General features: G+C 35.2%; 1 protein-coding gene across 3 annotated transcripts in view; it reads left to right on the top strand.

Annotated features, from left to right (window-relative positions):
* The first annotated feature begins 7,780 nt into the window (after window positions 1–7,780).
* Window positions 7,781–18,785, top strand: part of LOC145680442 (protein-lysine N-methyltransferase EEF2KMT-like) — a 66,606-nt gene continuing 55,601 nt past the window's right edge. The window contains exon 1 of one of the 3 annotated variants that reach the window (XM_081750978.1): window positions 7,781–8,058. In XM_081750978.1, coding sequence (XP_081607104.1) covers window positions 7,978–8,058 — 81 coding nt within the window. In that variant the 5' untranslated portion in view covers window positions 7,781–7,977. The remainder of the gene's footprint in view (window positions 8,059–18,785) is intronic. The other 2 variants (XM_081750979.1, XM_081750976.1) reach the window with 2 other exon arrangements.

The raw sequence follows: 18,785 nt of genomic DNA, 5'->3' as shown, positions 1-18,785 counted from the left end.
CGACCACCTCCCTTGAACTCACTTCTTGATCCCTAACTCGAAGTCCTAGCAACCTCGAAAGGAATCGAGAAGGGAATCTATCGCGCAACGGAAAAAAATAATAATAATAAACGAAAACGGAAACAAAAAGAATGAAGAACCAGAAACTTACCTCCGGTGGATGCAGATTAGAAGGGAGAGTAATAGCTCCACTCAACTCCCTTTAATAAAGCTCAGCTTAAACATATACGTATGTATGAATATTTTACCTTAGTTATATTAAGTACTTTGAAAAAGAAAAAAAAATCAGTTGAGATACTATTTATTAACAATGCTTCAACTCAGACTGGTGTGGTAGTTAACCACACTACTACAATTAACGTAAGGTGCCAGCATATTCATTATAGTACCATAACATGGTGAGAAAAAAAAACTTCAATAGAACATATTTAGAATTCTGTCTGTCAATCTCATATCCAATTTGTTTACAATATCAACCATTATCAGATTTTATTGTTAACTTCTTCTTTTTTCTTACCAGAGAACTGTCCATAGACCAATAGTCGAAGTAGATTGTATTGTAACTGTTAGAAACTATTACCTGACACTTCGTCACACCACTTAAGAGGAACAACCATATTGCAGTCGCAGACAACTAAATAAAGTTAAGAGTTTCACATCACTCGTCATAGGTACGACATAATAACAGAACAAAGTGATTCTCGCTTGAGCGAGCGTCAGCTGAAAGAAGTGTTACCGCTTCCGGTTCAGTTCAAGTGCTAAATACAATCAATAAAGGAACGGAGGTAATATTTACTGACATCCCCGTTCGGCAGCTCCAACCATGGGCGCATTCTACTATCGATTATAATGTAATGCAATTTATACGAAGTCAAATATAGTACACTTGACGTCTTAATCACTACTTCAGCATGATAGAATTTCCGTTCACACATTTCGCATAACTCAATATGCCGTAGCCACTCAAATAGTAATGTGTACAGCCGAACATCCACTGGGCAGACACAGCAACTAATGACTCGGACGTTTAGTAATAATAATATTCCCTTTCGGGCGGACAAGTTAGGTGGACAGTAATAATAGACAATACTAGACAATCTGGATTAGGTAGACAATTGACATGATAGTATATAATACACTTCATACAGGACAATTGGATGAGACTTTGTATATATATCTATTAACTAGACAACATTGGACGAATGGACGAGATATACATATATTTCTTTTTATAGACAGACAGTTACTGAACAAACAGCAATTTGACATAACGTAGTTAGAAACACCAGCAATCTAAGCAGAGGGACAACGTTCAACTTATTACTGTAACATATGATAACCGAAGGTGGACAAACTTTAGAGAACTATAGATGCTATTCAGACAGTCTTCGTAAAATGGCAACCTTACCCATGAAATCACTTGAACTGTAAACACATATAGCAAGAAGCACTGATAAATACTATCAATATATATATATTATTATACTCAAATTTACTCAAATTGGAGCTCTAATAGAAAATATTCCCATACATTTCTAATACGGTTAACTCAATACTTAATGAACTTCACAACAGAGAGAGAGAGAGAGAGAGAGAGAGAGAGAGAGAGAGAGATTTACGCTACGTACGACTTACATAATGAGAGGGCTGGCTAAGACTATTCGAGGCCGCGCACAGGCTGGGCCCCCATGGGAGAAGGTTTCCCCCATAGGAACTCTTTACTCGGACATTGTGCCGTGTATAAGATACACTCGTGAACTATACATTTTCGTACTCACAAATATTAATTTATACTTCTGAAGAACACCAGTGCTTTCGTTATCTTAACTCTAATAAACAACTGTAGATTTTATTCTAACTCTGATAAACCACTGTAGCTAATACGAAGAAAGAATAGTTTATTCAGTAGGTTCGTGTTCCAAAATAATTCAACTGAACTAAATATAGATATATCCGTTGACTTTTGGCAGTTCGAGTTTTACTACTGAAGTTTCCCAGAAAACAAGATTAAGTTCACTTTACGGTACTTCAAGGCTCACATGCAGAATAGTCATTGTAGATAGACTTAAAGTTAGTCACATTACCTGAAGTGCTGCTACTAGAAGAAGTAATTAGTTTTTACGCCATTGTTCAGCTTACACAAAAATCACCATGTGCACGATCAACTTCCACCTCTATCTGTTAGAATTATCTCCCTTCCATCCAAAACCTTGGGAGAATATCGTTCTCACTATAATTTCACTCCTTGGAGATTATTATTATGCAGAGTAAAACGACGAACTCGCTCTAAGTCCATCACAAAATAAAATTTCTTCTAACAGAAGAAAGAAAATTACGACGCCACTCTTGTTCGGCTTTTGGTGAAGTACACAGAATATATAAAGACAGTCGTTTCACCGCTTCGCTTCTCTCTCATTCCCGCTGTTGGAAATTTTGGTGAAACTTTTATTACAGCTTTATTAAACAAAATAAAGATAATTCGCATAGAATATAGATATTCATGAACAAAATATATAGTAAGAAAGAATACTACAACCTTAATTTGAACTATAAAACAACGTTAAAGACTGGCCTCATTCCGTAATGCTCCTAGCCTGTATATTCTCCTACTATGGACGACTCAATAGAAGAAGAAGAAGAACATTGATAACAAACTCAAGAGCAGTTTACTAAGAGAACCAACGTCTAAACACAACAAAATCTGCATTTCAACGCAATGTTTGCGAAAGTATAATAAACATAAGGATACTTTAAATTACCCTATTATAAAATTACGATAATAATATGAGTAATATAATTCAAAATTCACATTGAGCCTATTAACTTGTCTGTAACAAACAAGGTATGTTACAATCTTTTAAAAACAGAATTACACGAAAAGCTGTTTTCAGAGAAATTTAGTTTGGGCCGTTCAGACAGATGTAATTTCCTTTAAATAATAATAATAATAATAATAATAATAATAATAATAATAATAATAATAATAATAATAATAATAATAATAATAATAATAATAATAATAATAATAATAATAATAATAATAATAAAAATCGGTCAAAAAGATGTGAAAAAGCCTTTATAGATCAACTATTTTAAGAGGGGTTTTTCTTCATTCGCACCATCCAAATTTCGAAATGGTACCTTAACTTATAGTCCCCAACGAAGGACGTTATCCCTCTGACATCATCATCAAGCTGGAGATGCCATAACAACCTTTATAACGTGAAATAAATAAATATACTTAAGTCTTTCTCTGTAGTAGTAGCTGGCAAATTAACATGTTCTTTGGATTTTTCTTCGCTATTTATCGATGTCTGTTTTTATATTTTTGTCAACGAAATTTACACAGCTGTTGTCTCTTTTCCTTTTTAACCAATTTTCTAACACCTTCTTGGACATCTTACAAACTGCGAAGCAACTCTTAATTCGTCAACCCACAAAGAAGGTTTAAACATTACTATATCAATATTTTCGAAGTGACGGCTGCACTGATATGATCAAAGATTGCTGTGACATCCTCATACGCTACAAGTCTTTCCTGACTTTTATTTTCTACTGCCTCCTGTTAACAAATTTTCTTCAAATACCTTTTATCTGAACGAAAACAAAACAACAAAGAAAAATGTTCATTTTTACCCTCTCCCTTTTTTTTGCCAAGTAGGTTGCGGAAAAACTACTACTAAAGTTCATTCAACGAACCTTCTGATCCTGATGTAAACATTGCAGAATTGTATTACTCCGCCAGTCATCGGATGATTGGCTATCGGTCAGCGCTTCTTTCGAGAAGCACGTGCTTGTATCCTGTCGATGTTTTACTTATTCCCCGCATGTGACCATATTGTTAACTGTGATTCGCGCTAAAGTTGGGTCAAAACCACTTTTAATGCATGTGTATTCTCTTTTATTGCATTAATTCAATTTAGTTCTTAGACAAAGTGTTGTTTCTGTTGTCTAATTCTAAGGAATTATGGTAATGAGCCTTATAAGCAAGGACTATTTTCTTCTGCCGCATGGGTGTTCTAAGGCTCTCTAACCAATAAAATCAAACAATCACCACGTGTATTTGTTTACATGAGGTACTGAACGTTCCTTGAATAAACTTTAGTAGCTGTTTAATTACTTATCGAATTCAATCGTCGCTTTCTTTAGTGTCAATTGCGCCTACAAATGAGCAGTACTAATCCTAGGTTCGCTCTTGTAGAAGATGGTATTGGTAACGATGGTGTATGCTTGAAAGCAGACCAATGATAGGTCACATGTTTTGTTACTTTTGTGGAGATCAGCGATTTCTTGGCTCATATACTGTATATGAATTTAAAATCTTCTTAAGCCTTGAACTAAAGTAAAGACCACATTTTTTCCGGAACTACCTTCCGCGGTTAGAAAGGAACTGTTTATATCCCGTATTGCCTCGCTCAAATTGTATCCAATCGATAGACTTCGAATTTCTATCAAAGAGGCCGTGAAAATTGTGGTCATTGCTATGTTAAAACAGAACAGCTTCAATGCTAGTATATGAATATAGGCAGTATTCCTCACCCTCCTCACCATTCCAAGAAAAACATTTGGAAACATCTTGCCTTTATGTTATTATAATACCATAGGTCAGCTTTCATAAGGTACGGACAGAGCGTGTGACATCTTGGGGGAAAAAACACTACAGGTTCAGAGTGCTCTTCTCCATTATAGAACGGATTGACGGAAAACTCGATTCTCACAACCCGAGAACGAAAACGTTTTAAAAGAATTTAGACATATTCGCGACAACAGCCTGACGACCAGCTGTTTATTCAGATGTTTCTGTTTTGAAATGCAGTAAACCAAAAACAGTTGTTTGTCCCAATGAAGTGTGTATACTATGAATCGAATGTAGCGTATACCCGCGTATTTTCTAAATTTTAGGTGGCTATACGATAGTTTTCAAAAATTAGAGATGGGTATACGCCGTATATCCGCGTATACCCTTCATTACATCCCTGTGTATGATGTAGCTACGGGTCATAGAATTTACTGACTGTGCCACACTTTCTACTGTTTGTATCCCTGTAAACACTAGAGTACGTACCGTCTGCATTTCCAAATTAAACCGTATTGATCAGAGTTATAAATATTTTCTTTTCCAATAACATGTGTTGCTTCACATTCGCGACAAATGCATTGGCAGTGGCTTCAAATCAGTCTGCACCTTATCCCAGTAGCCCCTGCCAATTATAATTCTTCTTGGCTAACTGCAGAACATTTCAAACCAGAAAACTATCTGTAACTGGATGGCCTCAGGGTAAAAGGTAACAAGTCATTTTTATTCATTTTTCAGGAGAGTCATCTTATTCCCTTTTACCCAGTGTGGATTCCATTGTAGCTTAATTATTCCGTTTTGCACGTCCCTTGTACTTGTTTTTGGTCACGTTTTTTTTTCATAGGGCTTTTCATACAAAAAAAGCGCCATTTAAATACTACAACTCTGTGTTAAAAACCGAAAATTGAAAAAAAAGTGACTTGTTACCTTTTACCCTGAGTCCGTCCAATTGTAATCATCATATTGGATACGCCAATTTGAATTTTATAATTTTAACATCAGGTTCTGAATCACCTGTCCTAAAATCCACTTGGCAGTAAGCTGTCCGTATCATTTAATCTTCTATTTTAATGATTATTTTCTATTTATGCTTGGAGGCCACCTCCAATGTTCAAAGGGTGGTTTCTACCCTCAAACCCGCACCATTGCCAAAATAATAAAAAAAATACGTGACGATTATTTTTTGATATTCTACAAGTATGCAAAGTTTAATTCAAATCAGTAAATTACACTTCCGTAAGTCTCTTTGTTAGTGCTGTTCAAAAGGAACAAATAAGTTAATTGGCGGACATGAAGTCAGAACAAAGAAAAATACGCCAATGTTACGAAGAGAATGAGCAACGTTTGTGAAAATTACAAATCTGATGATGTATACAGTCTTAAAAGGAATTGAGTACAATTTTAGATTCTGAGTTGAGTGATTCTATGTAATTTTAATTTTTCAACAAAATTCCTTTGAGGTATTATTCAGTTTGTATATATTATTACTGTCTCAGGAACTTTCTGATATATATTTATTTCTATTTAGAAATGATGCTGAATATTTTGCAGTAAATTTGATTTTTGAATTAGATTTGATTATTATTCTATAAAACTCGCCTATGGACACCTCTGAATCGAAATTATTGTTACGAATGGATTGGTGTTGTATTATCATTCTGTCTCAATAACAATGAGACTCAATAACAATGTTAATCAGCTTACACTATTGCAGAATGGCTACACTATGACTCTTCATGACTGTTCATTACAAGCATATGATTAATGCAATCAAATATTAGGCTATACACCGAAACGCCCTTTACAGCAAAGCGTAATTACACCGTAAGGCTAGTTTTAGACGGAATCATTTCTCGTAGCAGATGTGCTGCCAAAAATTTCATATAATATTCTATGGCATCAAAAGTATATGGTGCTTTTAAACGGTAGCATTTTGATAAGCACCTGTCGTGACGTAGCAAACAAATCACTGGAGAAGAGCGCAATTATGGCTCCGAAATTAAGCGTGAGGTAGCTAAAGCTATAGTAATTGTAACAACAGTTCTCGCCGGTCATATGAAAAACGAAAGTCAGAAAGAAGTATGGACAAAGAGCAGTCCTACTCCAACTCATTTTTCTTTACTACAATCCTATTTCCCACACAAAACAAAAAAGCATGGATATTTGGCACAAAATTTCTCGCTTCTTTTTAACACACCACTGCGCTGCAATCGGACCAGAAATGCTGGGGAAAATGCTACGAAATAGAGCAGGTTCTATCGACAAGAAATGCCATAGGATATGCCATGGCATGGAAAATGCTATATTATTTGCTACTTTACACGGTAGGATATTGATGATACGATTTTTGCTACGAGAAATGCTACGATAAATGCTTCCGTCTAAAACTAGCCTAACGTCCGTACACCGAAACATCCTAGACCCCTATATTTTCGTTTTCAGAGAGTTCACTTTCATCACTTAAATTTGGACTGCAAGATATCTTATGGGGCGTTTACACTTAGTCGATTTGCGTTCGATTCAGTTGAATTGACGTCACTTTCAACTTAATCGACCGTGTAAACAGGACTTCAACTCAATCGCTTGTTGATCGAAAGCGACTAATCGACTAGCAACTGAATTGAAAGGCGTTCTATTTTCTGTGATCGATTCTATTTTCTTCTGCTAAAACACCGCAAATTGTACCAATTACTCTTTGCTTGGACATCTTTAAAATTGCCAGTCGATTTCGAATCGACCAGAGGAGAGCGAGTCGACAAGCAGGAATCAATTTCGATTGAAACAATTGAACATATCCATCGATCTGATTCGGCCTAGTTGCTTCGATTTAGTCACAAATGCAGCGAGTCGATTTAGCCGTGCGACTAAATCGACCAAGTGTAAACGCCCCATTATCTAACTCATTCACTGTCAATGTAACATTGTTAATATACTGTGGATTTGGCTTTCTGTTGGATGGCCCACTCATGACTTAGGCGCAAAGAAGGAAATAGTGAATAAAAAGTCAGTACAATATATATTTTACAGACACAAACACAAAAACCAACATTAAAAAGTTCAAGAATAGATATTATTTTGTTCAACAATGCCTATATAAACACGCGCTGTAGACTGAAACGAAGCATACTGCAAGGTGCCTTCAAACTTGATGATCACTGTACAAGATGTAAGTGCACTAGTGTGTACATGCAGGTATTGGCGGGAAAGTGAATCAGCTGCAGTGACAAGCGCCACGGCGTCCGACTCATATGCCAACTTTAGTACTGGACGCCGATTGGCGTTCTCAGCAGAGAACGGGTTAACAATTTATCAGTGTATAGAGGACATGACTACCATGGTTGTCTCGCGTGCTATTTAAACCATTTACTGGTTTCTAATTCTGTTCAATTGTTTACATTGCAATGGAAGAAGAATTAGGCGCATTGTTTGATATCCACAAAAAATTTCTCCATGCAGTACCTTTGCAAAGGCTTTTGGAACACGTAAGATAGTATCTGAGGATGTAGTATTAATTCAGCAGTATTGTTACTATACAGAGAAAAATGTACATCGTATTTAATCAATGGTTCAGTACAAGGCGACACGCAGGTCAAACGCCTTGTACTGATTTAGGAGTATGTTTAGTACAAGGGGTCCAGGAGCACGTAAAAAACACAAAATTTACAGGAGAAATGAGTGATGCAAGTACTTAGACTTAACGTGGCAAATCTTTAGTTTAGGCAAGGCAGTGACAGGAACTGATTGCATTAAGGGATATAGTATACGAGAGTGCCTCATCATTTAGCGAGGACTCACGAAGTGCAGTCTTTTAAGGATTATTCATTGAGGATATAGGAACTTGAAAATGAGGTAAAAATGCGACTTTCATTTAATTACTGAGTAATATAAAATAAAATGTACGTCGGTTTGCGTTGCGTTTCGTTGTGTTTTATGGTATGCGAAGAATAATAATGTGCCCTTGTACGTAGTGTATGAGTATATGTGGGGGATTTGAAACACATATCGCATGTCACGTGCACGTGGATACTTCTAAATGTAATAAAATCATTTTTATACGTAGTGCAACAGTAGGAAGTATCCACGCGCACAGATCATGAGGCACTGTTGTATACTATTACCGCATTAAGTACAAGGGCAATATTGTAGTAAATTAAAGTCCCCTTATTACTGCCTTTTTAAGGTCGTACATAGTCTATGAATAATCCCTAGCACCAGAAAGGAACCAATGACACCTGTGAATAATACTAACAGTGACGGGATATCACTGCCTTGCCCAAAGTAAAGAGTTACCCTTAAGGCAACCAAATCTAACCTAAGCTAACCTGAACTAACCTAAACTAACGTAATATTAGTAGAAATAAGCGAAATTCTATCATTTTTTGGAAAATTATGCGGGACTCCTGCACTAATATAACATAAACTCAACTAACCTAACGTAACCTAAACTATCCTAACCTAACTTAACCAACCCTACCCTAAACTAACAGACTGTGAACAAATAATGGCAAATTTTTACTTTGACTCCAACTGTGACTTCAACCGATTCATGTGATCCGGTTCCCGGAGCAGTTTAGGAATCATTCCTAAACTGCTCCCGGAACCAGATCACATGAATCGATTACAATTACTAACACAGTGAAAGTAATGTACGATGTTAAGAATTATACTATAAGTACAAGGGCCACAATGTCACTATACGATGTTAAGAATTATACTATAAGTACAAGGGCCACAATGTTACTATACGAAGTTAAGAATTATACTATAAGTACAAGGGCCACAATGTTACTAAACATCAATTCAGGTGAAGCGGTGACTATGAATTTTGAGATCTAAATGGGGGGCTACCGCCCCCAACCCCCCCGCTCAAGTACCATAAAAACATCCAAAATAATAATAAATAATCACACCACTACTATAAAGCTATGATAAGAAGGGAAAAATTAAAAAAAAAAAAAAAACACTCGTCTCTAATCATAAATCAGTGCATGACAAAGAAAAAAAAACTTACATCTCAACAAGACAATAGGACAAGCAGCAGCAAACCAAATACTTTGCCTAATACTCAAATGCAAAACAAATCAAGAATAAAAATAATATGAATTAAAAAAAGAAAACACTCACCATTTCGCCATAGGAGAAATCTCATGAATAATGAACTCGTAACTGCTGATTCCACACACGAAAAAATAAGATACCAAGAACACATGCACAATACTCAACATTACTGAAAAATGTTCCTTTCCGCACACACGTCGTTTTATTAAACCGAGCACACTTGCTATTATTAAAAACAAGAAACCAATAAACGTCCACTTTTAGAATACGTCGAAAATATCTTCAGTTTAGACCACAACTATGATAGGTTTTCTCTAACTCAATTCAACCAATTCAATTACGCGCTAACCCAATTACGCATCCCACAAACAGCAGCACACACATAGGCCTACATGCACACAGAAAATGTGACTACTAACCAACTACCATATGACTACACAGACACCTAGTGGGAAAAATATGAACTAAGACGTCACACCAAAGGCACGAACAGTTCTAACAAGTGACTCACGCACAAACAGTTCCAGGAAGTAACTGAACCTATAAGAACCGATTAAAGTCACAGTTGGAGTCAAAGTAAAGACTTACCCAAATAATTACCAAAATTGTAACATTTTTTAGAGAAAAGTGCTGGACCCCTTCTGCTAAACATAGGCCCTGATTAATATATACAAGATTTACATATCGAAGTTGGGTACAGATGCACTTTAGGCCGTAATAAATTTGGAAAAAGTTTGTACGTGGAGTTTATGAGATGTCAAGTGAAAAAGCAGTATGTTTAAATGACTGGGGTCAGCAGTAGTTAAAAGATATAAAAAGTAATGAGTTGATCTAAAGGAAACGGAATTGATTTGTGTCTCATTGAAAAATGGAATGGAAGTACTGTTCTAGAAATGATAAATGTGAATTGCTGTAGAGACTGCATGTACTTACCGGAAGCGTACATAGGAAAATATGAGTACAATGATGCAAGTTGTTACCTTAATCTAATATTAAAATAAATGAACGAAATTGCATTTTTTTTTCGAAAACAAGGCTGGCCCTGTTCATCTAAACGTAGGCCGAAAATAAAGTACTTCGGATATATTCCGCAGATGTGAACCAGTGTTTTTAGGTTAGCTTAGGATAAGGTAATTATAACCATTGCCACCCGCGTTGAAGGCGGTGCGAAGAGTGTTCAGTTCTTGGAAATGCATTTCAAAACATACTAATTTGCTCTTATATCATAGCAAATATATTTATGTTAAATATGGTTTTCTGTAGTAAATAATTGTTTTATATAATGTGCGTGTGTGTGTCCATCTTTTTTATTCCACCTCTTTGTTAAAAACCAGGTGGCACCCCTGGTTCTGTTTCACATCTGTGGAACAAAACCTAAATACTTTACATAACTTTTCTTGGTTTAAGTGAAATTTGAATGCATTTCCATAATGTTACAAGCCTGATTAAAAGTATGGGTGCAGATTGACAATAGGGATTCATACATAAAGTCATCGCATATTATTGTACTTCATTTTCACTAGATCAACTGTTTATACTACCTGAGACTGTTTATGCTGTTTTGATATATAGACTTTCATTCCTCAGTGCAGATTCACTTGAGAGTTGTTAAGTATTATGAGTAAAAATACAGTGTATCTAGGTATGCTAGAAGGGACCCGGCGCGTCAGTGAAGGTGGGTATACATATAAACGATGATACCGCGTTGGATTATGTGTTTGTACTACATTGTAATGGGCGTTAGAGGTATGATCCCGGTATGTTTTCATTGCTTAGACATTGGTGTTCTCAAATGACATAAGACATTACTTACATAAGCTTAAAAAAAACATACCTATGCTGATCAAGTAACTCTGAGACACGTCTATGGTTGCACATTATGAGTTACTATTATGCTTCAAATCCTGTACTTCACCTCACTTCATATTGTATACTGTACTTAATGGCTATCTATTGAAGGTATCCGTGCTTAACAATTCAGACTTCCATCAATACAAAAAATATTACTGCAATACAGGTGAAGTCACAACATGTATCGACTATTTACACATTGGTTTATTAAAATAATATGACAAATTTCATCTGTAAATTGTACAAATATGTGTATTTCTATTTTAAATACGCACTGAAGTGTGTGTGTCAACGTTAGAACATACACAATAATAGGTATAATTTCCTTCAACAGAATAAAATCTCAAATAACTACTGGTAACGAACGACCTAGATTTTAGCGCCATAAAAATTAGTTTTGCTCGATTTTTTCCGAAACTATCAATAAGTATGTATGCTCGAACATGTAATTTTGTTCAATTTGATATGGTCTATCCACTGATGCCTCAACTTTTAGAGCATTATACGTACACAAAAACTAAAGATTTAAAGTGAATCATAATTTTAGGTTGTATCTCATTAACCATAATTTGTGCTACCATCTTCCTAGTATCATATTAAATATCTTGAAAGTTTACCCTATGACCAGTTTGGTTTGAATGAATTCTCGTAGAGTAATGGTTTTTAAGTTTATAAATTAATTTATTTTTTCCCCTCCATTTTCTCGGAAACAACACATAAACTTTTATACCCATGCATATCAATTTATTCAGGCTAGTAAAATCTATCGATTGGTATATACTTATGTCTCGTCATTGGACAGTTTTTTCTAGTTAAACTCTGATAATATTGTAGAATTATTAAGGCGCATGCGCAAATACCTGCATACAGATTGATAATATTTGTGTAAATGAATCTGTCCTAAAAGCTATAAACTCCTTTATTTCCCTTAGGATACACCCTTTAATCAAAGCATAATGAAAATGTTGGTCGAGGTAGGTACTATGTTCTAAAATTCATTTCAAATGTTCAACAATTTCCCCGTGGAGAAAGAAGTTTTCCTTCCCCCTTAAAACGGAAATTTTCAAAAACTCGTAAGATACATGTTTCTTTTTTCTTTCTTTCTTTCTTTCTTTTTTTTTTTTGTTTGTTGTTGTTGTTGTTGTTGCGGTGAGGAGTTTATATACTGAGTTTCCTGGTGAGAACACAGTAGAAAAGGTGTAAAAGCTTTTTCAGGTTAGCCATCCTGAGTGCGCTTTTCCTGGGTTTTCCTCATTTACATCAGTTAAATGCCGGGATGGTACCTTACCTAATGGTCGCAGGCTGCTTCCTTCTTTCCTTATTACTGTCTTCCTCCCCAATATCCTGGGCAGTGTGATCACCGAGGGACATCACTAATGGGCTTACACCCATAGATGCCGCAGCCCAGAAATACGAGGCGTGTCCGGGAAGTAAGTACCGTTTTGTAAACAAGAAAGGTATTAAAACAGGTTTGTTCCAGCACATGAAAGAGCACACCTTAAACCATTTTTCGACATAGTTTAATTTTGCGCTTTTTCATGTAAAAATAAATTTGGCCGAACGGACCAGAGGGACACCAATCCAATTGTCAACCTTGGCACTTGTTGTTAGTTGATGGTTGGTGCCGACAATCTCCTGTTGTTCTTGTTTGTACCACTTCAATAATAAAGATTTTTGAAAACTATCTTCTTGGGATCCGATTTCCGTTAAATATTGAATTTCCTGATTGAGATCTCCAGGAAGATCTGAAAGTAAAAAAGCTTTCATAAAGAAGTTTTTCCAGACATTCATTTTCTGAAGCCATGAATGTGATGATTTAAAATTAATATACTTTGTACTAGCAGAAGGTTTGTGATATACTGAACTAACAGATTTATTGTCTTGTCTTTTGATAGTAATGTCAAGGAAGTTAAGAGCTCCATTTTCTAGTTCTATTGTAAATTTAATTCTAGGGTGTATCCGATTAAACACGTCAAATACTTCCTTTAAGTCATGGAATTCCTTGTACAGAATCACAGTATCATCGGCATACCGAAAATATCTGATACGAGGAAATTTCTGGCAATGGATATATAATCCGGCTTTTTTTTTTCTGGATATATTATAGTTCTGTATATCGATTCACATGTAGAAATTTTCGTATTATAATCATGAATAAATGGTATATGCAATTTTAAGTGTACTGTTATTGTTGTCATTGCTATTTCAGCATCCCATTCCTTGTTCACATTAAATTTCTCTGGGTTTATTCTCGAATTTTTTGTCATAATGTACAATGCTGTAAACACACTTTTATAAGCGACAGAGATTGATGCAGAACCATATCTTAGGTGTTGTCTTTCGAATTGTACAGGCGTTTAGAAAGACCAGACACCGCGACATTATCTTCGTTACTATCTCCGATATGTTCGTTGATCTTGTACGTATGTTTCTCTTTGTCATATTAATATAAGAATCTTCACTTTTGTAATGGGTTATAGCAGCGTTTCCCAACCGGTGTGCCGCGGCACACTGGTGTGCCGCGAATGGAGCGTTGGTGTGCCGCGAGGAAATTGGAACAAAATTATTAATTCTATAGCAGCCAAATTGCAAGACATAGGGAAAAAATGTATATTTTTGTATTTCACATTACTATGAATTTCTACCATGGAAAAAATTACTGTAATTGCAATATACTATTCTACATCTATTACTATGTAGCAGACAGTATTTCGGCTCGTACACATTTCCATGGTTACCTGCTATGTTACGCTTCAATTGAGAGTCATACTAACACCGAGAAATGAAGCACTTGTACGGTACGCGTCAAGTGAACGTTCATAGAACACTCATTCGCACCTGAGTTTTGACTTCGACGCATCGCAAGCTGTGTGATAGCAATAATATGCACCGGGTTTGGTTAAAACAGCAAAGTTAAAAGTACAAGACATTTGTTTGTTCGTTCGTTATTTAGTGATCTTGGTTCTTAGTGAAAGGTGGATACAGTTTTCGAAAAAGAAAGCGCATTTTTAAAAATCTGAGTTCTATATTTCATTGCAATTGTTTTCCATTTTAAAATTAGAATAAAAAATAAGCGTAATAAATTAGCAAAGGGGAAAACCAGTGATCGAGCTTGCATCTCTGTGAGAAGGAGATCAATAATCACAGAAAGAAATTACCATGGTATTTTATATTTGCAAATAATAATAATAATAATAATAATAATAATAATATCTATGAGTGTGCCGCGAGAACTCAAGTTACACCCGTAGTGTGCCGCAAGTTCAAAAAGGTTGGGAAACGCTGGGTTATAGGGATGTACCGATGTATCGGTATCGGTGATATCGGCCACTTTTGGGAGTATCGGTATCAGCAAATGAACACCGATACTTACCGATACGTTTTCCGAACTACTTTCAGTTTGTTTAATATTAACAGTGTCACTTATATTTCATCGGTCGATTTCTTTATGTATGTGTACGCCTTTAATTTGCACTACTCGTACTTAACTAATATTTTTAGTCCCTCGATGCCAAAATTGTGGTGAAGAAAAACCAAAGGTCCTCAGTCAGGATCATGGGCGCCCAAAGAAAATTTTCCAGGAGGGGCCCATTCCATGGTTGCTATATTACGTCTAGTATTTAATATACGCGGTTTGCTATATTACGTATATATTTTCCGGAGCCTCCCCCTTCGGACGCCCATGGTCAAGATAGAAGACGCGTAATTTGAATCCCAAACGAGACAGAGGTTTCGATTCAGAAGAAAATGCTATGGAAGAAACGTACAAGACACTCACTTTGAAATTATTTTCTCCTACATGCTGGTTAAAAACAATTAGTTCTAAAGTTAACAAATTGTTTTATCGTTTTTTATTTCCCTTAAATAACATTATTATTATTATTATTATTATTATTATTATTATTATTATTATATATGGTATTCACAGCAACACCTAGTTCAGCACGCATAATTGTGTAAACAATAAAAATTTGTAATATCCGTTTGAATTATATGTATGTAATAGAGACTAATAAATACAATTTAACTATCAAAGTACATTATCACTCTAAATATCAATCACTGGCTCTTAGAATTAAGTTTACACTATATAAGTATTTGCTGCTTTTTAGGTCATTTTATGTGAGCTGGATCACATTTAGAGGAAATATATTTTTTGTATAAAACCTAATATGAAATTCTGCTTTTTGTTTTTGTATGTCATATTTTGGCCTTATATCATAGTATACCCTATTACAATGTTGGTCATATCATTATTCTGAAAATTCTTGCAAATATATAAGAAGTGTGTCCAAAAGTATCGGTAGTATCGGCCTCTAATATCGGTATCGGGTATCAGTGAAAAAGTGATATTGGTACATCCCTAGGGTTATCGACCCGATGGCAGAACTTTATGAGATGAGCTTTTGTAAGTCAAAACTTTTCTGCAGGAATTCCAAAATAAACAATCAAGAAGATACTATCAGGTTTTCACTACAGCGTTACATGAAGCATGGTAAACAGTTTTCAGCGGTATCCGTAGTTCGAGTTACACCTATGAAGTCACATTTTTTGAAAGAGTTCTGCTAAAAGAAGTATATTTAAAATATTTGTGATCGGTACACCGTATTTTGTAATGAGAGCAGCTGTAAGGAATTTTCTTTCTTTTTTTTTTATCATGATCTGATGGGGGGTCCATTTAGGATAATGTATGTAAGCTGGTCTGTTGTTCCAATATCATCACTAAGTTCATCCTTTCCTGCTGGCCTTTTCTCCATCATATTAGTAACCACTGAACCTCAGCTTTCACATATGACCTCAGACAATGGTATACTCAAACAAAACATCATTAACTTTACTGCAACGGAGTACTTGTCTCGGAAATCTACTACTGCAACTTTAAGAAAGCTTGTATTCAAAAAATAATGTATCCTGATCTATATCTATCAAAAACTGAAATGGGAATATACTCACAAACTCATAGAAGTTTCAAGAAGACGTGCAGTCCTTCTCTGCTTGCTCAACAGAAACACTACTTCTTGGAAAAGTTAAAATATCCGAATTAAACAAGAAATTCTGACCTAAATACTATCTGTTTCAAAAAGCTTGCGTCAGCATCAGACTCATGTGTATAAACTCCAAATTATACCAGAAAAGAATTTAAACAATTTGGGTATTCTTCGAAAACGTGTGTTATTAAAGCAGTATCAGCCTCCTCTTCCTCTGGTTTGCTTTTTTTAAATAAATAAATAAATAAATAAATAAATAAATATATATATATATATATATATATATATATATATATATATATATATATATATATATATATATATATATATATAACCAGATCTCAGAATTTTTGAACTGATGGGTTGGTGTATTAGTGAAAGTCTATTAGTTAACTTTTCTGTTGGGTATTTTTTTTTCCTCTGGCAATTTTTCTGCGCAGGTGGGGCAAATTTTCTGCGATCACATCGCAGATCGCGGCATGTTCGAAGTTTATACAATCGGTTGTCGAAGTTTATACAATAAAACAAAACAAACGAAAAGAGATCGAGAACTTGAAAAGAAAAAAGTTCTTAGAGAAGTTAACACCTATCATGAGCAAAACGTTAACACCTATTGGGATGGGATGAAGTGTTGTCAGGGTAGAACTGATTTCACAACTGCATTCGTATTTTATAATTTTCCTTTTATTAATGACTTGTAGACATTGGCATTGTTCAAAGTGTAGGTAAATTCTAGGAAATTGTTCGACAAACTACATACCCTATTAAACTTTCTCAATGTACAGTATTTCATATCACATCCCCTTTCCAGCGTCCCCCATAACCAATTTCCATTTTGTAATAATCTTTTTTATTATTGTTAGTCATCGCTTATACTTGCATGTATGTGTACCTTTCATTTGAATTATATTTTTATGCGCACTATTTCATACATTTGTAATTTTCTTGTCATTCAGTATACATTTTCTCACCAGTTTCATTCACTTTTTTTTTTTTTTTTTTTTTTTATGACTCTTATATTTTAAAATTTCGTTTAATGTTCTGTATTTGACAGTAATTATAGACATGGAAATACGTCTCCGAAAATAAGAAATTCAAAATAGTTCTTAAACCCTTTTTTCCCGCTAATAGTTCCTAATTATATTTACCTTTTTACACCTATCTTCGCGAACCTCCAGATTGATAAACTGCTCTACAGTATTGCATCTTCTCGAGGCTACGCAGTGTCAAGGATCGAACGCATAGAGCGAAGAGGCCCAGTATTCCCGTGTTGCATTAGCACACAACATGATTTTTTTTTTCCTTTTTACACGTTAAATGCGTTTTGTTTCTCAGTCTTGTCTCCACTTTTTTCAAAATATCGCAGAAAACAGAGTGTCTTAATTTACGTAATTTTGTTTAAAAAAAAAAGCTTGCCATTGTTTTTGAGATGCTCTTCGTTCTTGTCTAGTTCGTCGTCTAAGGCATATATTGGTTCGAAGACGTATTGTTTGATAGTTGGAACGTATCAGTATTATTACATTAAGTACCACCTAATTAAGCAAAGAAAATATAATATAATTAGAATACGCATGAAGGAACTTATGTGTCACCGTTAGAAAGAGACGAGCCACAATCTTCTAGTTAACAGTGTACTTTGCTACATATAACAGTACATAAACAAGTAACAGTTTATTCCAGCAAAATAAAAATTCTCGATTATTATAGACAACGAATGACATTTGGTTTAGCATATCGAAAGTTCATTTTCTCGTAAACTACGCATGCGAATTTATCAACAGGTATATTATTTTGTTCAGCCCGATGTGATCTATCGACTGATGTATGCACACATCAAAGTAAAGAGGAAGAGTACTCTTATTTCAACAAAGTCTTCGATGATTTGCTAAAAGACGGGTAAAGCCAACCTGATAAACAACATATTTATTCACTAGTTTATATTGGCCAAAAAGTATGCTTTTTGCCATATTTATAAAAGATAGCAATTATACATAAAATACTTCGATAACTGTTTTCGTCGTTTGGTGAAATACTGGAATTCATTGACTTATGCATTGGTTATTGCTACTGAAGTGCTAGACCCGAAAATACGAATAATCGAACCAGGGGCGTCATTTAGGGAAGGGGGGGCAGGAGGGGGCAATTGCCCCCCCCTCCCAGGAGTTTGAGGAATACATATACTTTAATAGATTGTCTACTAATATTCTAGTACAAAACGTGAAAGTCTTATATCGGTGGTGGCCTTGCCCCCCCCCCCCCCAAGCGAAGTCTGAAATGACGCCCCTGAACCGAACATCTTCCAATTTAGCTTA

This window comes from Thermobia domestica, chromosome 3 (assembly GCF_964235325.1).
Source record: "Thermobia domestica chromosome 3, izTheDome1.hap1.1, whole genome shotgun sequence".
Lineage (NCBI taxonomy): Eukaryota > Metazoa > Arthropoda > Insecta > Zygentoma > Lepismatidae > Thermobia > Thermobia domestica.
This window is presented reverse-complemented; position numbering and strand designations above follow the sequence as displayed.